The sequence below is a fragment of the Chenopodium album genome, chromosome 3, assembly GCF_948465745.1.
Source record: "Chenopodium album chromosome 3, dcCheAlbu1.1, whole genome shotgun sequence".
NCBI lineage: Eukaryota > Viridiplantae > Streptophyta > Magnoliopsida > Caryophyllales > Amaranthaceae > Chenopodium > Chenopodium album.
In genome coordinates this window covers 82,778,551-82,783,777 of record NC_137836.1, presented here as the reverse complement: position 1 = coordinate 82,783,777, position 5,227 = coordinate 82,778,551, and the positions used below count along the sequence as shown (strand labels likewise).

The following is a 5,227-nucleotide window of genomic DNA, read 5'->3' as shown; positions in this document are numbered from 1 at the left end:
TTTAGATTAGCAAAGTGCATAAATTTTAGAGCATATAAACTCATATCTTCCTAAAAGGACCCCTTTATACTTAAGCAAGATAACAAGATTGTATACTTCGTACTTTACTCATCAGTCATACGTGATCAACGGTATATAAACATAAATTTCAAGGTTTGTTGATGAGTAACTCTTTTAACTGTCGATTTTTTTTTTAATTTATTTTTTTAATGGAATCTCTAGAAGAAGAGTAATGTCAATTTCATAAATTACAATAGTCACGATTATTTCTATAGTAATTTATAAACAAGCTTATTAATAAGAGTTGAAACTCGCTTTTTGAATTTGACTCAACACATTTAAAATTTTGTAGACAATGAACTTACAATATTTCACACTAAATAGTTACTTTTTTTTTTTTGACAGAACTACTCGTGTGTAATTACTTGAATTTTGTTCAAGATATCACCTACCAATATATAGTATTCTCTTCCAAATAAAGGAGGAGATATAATAAAAGAGGGACCATTGCACCTTGCTCATATATCGAGCTAAATTGACGACTTAGTGCTCAAAAATTATTGTTATTCTCAAATAAATATATGGAATATATCCCATATATTAACACATACAAATAAAGTTAATACACTCTAATTATTAGAGCAGTAGATTAATAGCTTAATTGTTAATCATAAATTGTAAAAATAAAAGGCGGCTAAGCTCGTCATAGCTTGGTAATAAAGATGATGTTGGATTATTTTTTGGAGCAATGTGGGAACTTTAAAGAGAGAAACTAATTACCATGATTATAATAATACTTATATATTATATTAGAGAGATGTTGCCTTGCGGCATTGGCTTAACTAGTGGAAGAATATCCTAATTTCCAAAATATAATAATTCAAAGTATTTGTTTTCATTGGTTAACTAAGCTTTACACTCTACAAAGACGTAGATGCTTACATTAAGAATCGTTAAATACCCTGACCAATAAATTAGTGGATGCCTTTAGTTTGAGCATATATACGTAAATCATGTACTCGTATAATATAAACTGATTTTTATTTTATTTTATTTATTTATTTATTTATTTTTATTTTTTTAAAGGTAAGAAAAAGAAAAGAATTAGGACCCCCTCCTCACGAGGGGTGATCTTAAAGCATCTGAGGTGAGAATAGGGTATAAAGCTGAAGAGGTACATAATGGAATATCCAATTTGTCGGTGACAATATGCCCAACATTTGCTATCCAATCTGCTGCTCTATTTGCTTCTTTGTAGACATGCCGGAGTTCCCAATGGGGGAATCTGTGAAGTAAGATCTTGATATCTTCTATAATGTGATCAATTTGCCATGGGGTCGACCAAATACCATTTACTGCGTAATATAAACTGATTTTATACTCCGTATTTTATTAGACAAGAAGATCAAACACGCAAAACCTATTAAAAAATAACAAGCCTACTCTTCTTGCCAAGTTGGCAGTTTCATGGGCTACCAACTACCAAGTAGCGATCAAAGATTCAAAGAGGATCATATAACCAAAAAATACAAAAAATCTTTACAAAACTTGAATTGATGCATTGTTGATTTTTGCTCTCTACTTTAATTGTTCTTTTTTTTTCTTTTTCATTTATTATTATTAGTTCTCTTATACTATGTATTCTACATAATCGTAATTCAATAATTTAAATAATTTTTAAGTATCTATCGAGCAATAACAGTTATGTTGTACATTTTTTTATCAACACGATGTATTCGATTATCAATCCATATCTACTCCTCATTGCTTGCTCACCAAATAAGGGGAATATAATGATTTTAAAGAATACATAAAATACTCTTTACTAAGAATGTCTATGCAATTGTATTATTATTGTTCATTTTGATATGAATTGATAAAACTTAGGGCATGTTCTCATACGTTTATTTTCAGTTCAGCTCAGTTCAATTCAGCTCCTAATTTCCTTCTCTTATAAAATATTCAGTTCAGTTCAGTTCAGCTGATTTCAGTCTATTAGAACAGGCCCTTACTGTAAAACAATTTGTAATTTTGTACAATAAATGTTACTCTGACTCAAACGAATAATATATATGAAATATATACGACGTAATATGTATATTTTAAAGATTCCATCTTATACACTTTTTATCGTGAAACTTTGTTTGTGTTCCATCCGTCCTCAAGGCATGGAGACATATTTGAAGAGAATGTCCATAAGGTAGTCTAAGATGACCAAGAAAAATATGCAGTCGAGGGAAATGTAATCAAATTTTTCTCAAATAAGTCAAACATTCCACTCTAGCAAAAGAATAGGAGATGTTTAAGGAAAAATAAAGTGATGTCGACCAAAGGACAATTTCATTTTGTCGGATTTAGCTTTATTGATTATGCTGCTTTTCTTAATTTAATCATGTTATTAAACACGTCTAATTAATTTGATGCTTAGCCTCTAATTACTCATACTTTTTATGTTCATTCATTTAACTTATAGCGACTTCCTTTAATTAGAAAACAAAAAAGATGAGTGCATTTGACGAAAGATTCAGATATTTTCTTAAGTAATTACGTGCATAAACAATTAACCATTAATAGGTTTGATATTATTTATTACAGGCTTACGAAAGGGATCGGATCTTATGAGTCTTAATCAACATGATACCTAATTTATGTAGATTCTTAAACTGTTGAGCAATGCAATTTGCAAAAGTTAATACACTTTAATTTACTCCGTATAAGATTAGTACTAATTGTAGGGTTAATTAAGTTTTAGGTGGATACTTTGGGTGATTTAAGAAGCAAGTGCATACGGTTGGATAATGTATAGTAGTTGTATATATGCAACAATATGTCATAATAAGGTAATTATATAACATTGTTTTACGCTAACAAAAGTAAAGTTTGTTGCTTCTAAAGTTCTGAATTTTCTTGAATAAGCTTGTTAGTTTAACGAAAGTGTCGTGAGTCATGTCTCTTATATCAGATTTTGTGTATGATTTAGCTCAATTGATACAACAACTTGCACGTAACTAGTTAAATACCATAGCTTTAGAAAGCAAGAGAGGTTTCTTTCCTTCAAATAATTAATCAAATTTGTCGTATTGATATCAATGATATGATTATTAGAATAGTAATGACATATGAGGTTTAAATTAGTGACTTTGGAATTTCGTCTTGATGAATAAGCATACAAAGATAAATCAGAATTTCGACTATAATAATAGTCACATTAACCATAAGTTATTTTTTCAACTTTGAAATGTCATTTTTTAATTATTGCACTGTGTTTAGAGAGCAAATACAAGTTTCAGATTGCCAAATGATAGATTTTATAACATAACTTTCGATAGCTATGATGAGTTGAATTTAACGAGAAGACTTTTTTTTTTTTTTTTAATTATTGTTATATATGTATTATGGCAAATATTTCGAGGAATTCAAGGATGAGTGTTCTCATTATGTGATTTTTGTCAAATGATGAAAATAGATAATACTTATCCGGTCTATTTGGTAGCCGTTAATCAATTGCACTTATGGAAATGATGTTTAAGATCATTTGGGATAAAAAAAAAAAATAATAATAATCTCAACCGGAACATAATCTCATCCCCAAACCTTTTTTTTTTTTTTTTAATTTTTTTTTTACATGTTTTATCATTACCACGCACTAGGCCACTACCATTAGGAATTTAGGAGGGAGTGGACATTTATGAATAAATATAGACAATTATGAGGTTAAAATTTTCCCCTAATTCACATACAATTTTATTGTCATATTATCATTGTTTAATGTTTATGACCAATTATGAAAGAAGTTGATAGAGTTATAGGGTTAGTTATTACTCATTTTTAAAGGCATGTTGCTTTAGTAGATTCCAATTTCCTAGACATTCATTTGCTTACCACTTGAGGCCCATTACACTTGATCTTAGCCCAAAGGCCGAGAAAGGTATTTACTTGAGGCCCATTGATTTATCAGTTGTTTGGGAAACAACCAGTGATAAACTGACCAAGTGCAACTTCTTAACTTCTTTTAGCTCAACTAAATTTTAAGACGAATGCTTTAGTTAATTTAATAAATGCATTTGTTGCCAATCTTGTCATCTCAGCAAGTTGTTCTGGACTTTAATGTACCAAACTAGCAAGCCTGGTTTTACAATCTGTTGCAGAAATAGGCCCAGTCAGCCTGACCGCCTGGCCCAAAAGTTCACAATTCAAGTGATTAAAGTCTTTGGGCTTTTGTTTTTTTTTTTTTTTCGTCCTATTTACTTTAATGTTGTTGGTAGAAGTTTGTGGAAAGTTGAGGAAATAGGATGTGGCATAAATTAATAATTGCTGAAGCATCATTGAGTTGAACATTTGAGATGAATACTGATGAGGAAGTTATGAAGCTGCCAGAAGGACTAAAAGAGTCCCTTTTTCTAAAGGAACTAGAGCTCTCCCTTACTTTCTTATATTTTATTACTACTCTTATCATTGCCTATATATAGATTGTGATGTTGAGAACTTATCATCTCAGAGTTAAGCATTTAATTTGCATTGTTGTTGATCAAACATAATAATTAACAGCTTTCCCTCTATCAAACTTTCGAAAACCCGAAAATGTCTCTCATTCCAAGCTTCTTTGGCCAAAGAAGCAATGTTTTTGATCCATTCTCAGATGTTTTCGATCCTTTGGATGGTTTTTTCTCAACCATTGCGAATGTGCCATCTGCTCAGGACACCTCTGCTATCGTGAGCACGAGGGTTGATTGGAAGGAGACTCCCGAGGCTCACATCTTCAAGGCTGATCTTCCGGGAATGAAGAAGGAAGAGGTAAAGGTTGAGGTGGAGGAAGGGAGAGTACTTCAGATAAGTGGAGAAAGAACCAAAGAGAAAGAGGAGCAGAATGATAGGTGGCATCGTATGGAAAGGAGCAGTGGAGAGTTCGTGCGTCGGTTTAGGTTGCCGGAGAATGCTAAGATGGATGAGGTGAAGGCTAGCATGGAGAATGGTGTGCTCACTGTCACTGTCCCAAAGGAGGAAGTGAAGAAGCCTGAGGTCAAGGCCATTCAGGTCTCTGGCGAATGAACCTCTAATGTTTGCTGATTCAGAACCAATTCTCTTTATATATATGTATGTATGTGTGAATCAAGTATTGAAGTTGCTTTAAGATATTTCCTATCATCACTGTGTTTGTGTATAACTATGTTATGGATTTGTACTGTTTAATGACTATTTCGAGTAATATTTCAATAATTTCATTCTA

General features: G+C 31.4%; 1 protein-coding gene across 1 annotated transcript; it reads left to right on the top strand.

Moving 5' to 3' along the window:
* The first annotated feature begins 4,476 nt into the window (after nucleotides 1-4,476).
* Nucleotides 4,477-5,227, top strand: LOC145620161 (16.9 kDa class I heat shock protein 3-like). Its single transcript, XM_081674796.1, has one exon. The coding sequence runs from the start codon at nucleotides 4,582-4,584 to the stop codon at nucleotides 5,047-5,049; it is 468 nt and encodes a 155-aa protein (XP_081530922.1). The 5' UTR covers nucleotides 4,477-4,581; the 3' UTR covers nucleotides 5,050-5,227.

What these genes read in the sequence shown, in the direction of transcription:
- LOC145620161 (XM_081674796.1), top strand. Translation starts at nt 4,582, where the DNA reads ATGTCTCTCATTCCAAGCTTCTTTGGCCAAAGAAGCAATGTTTTTGAT.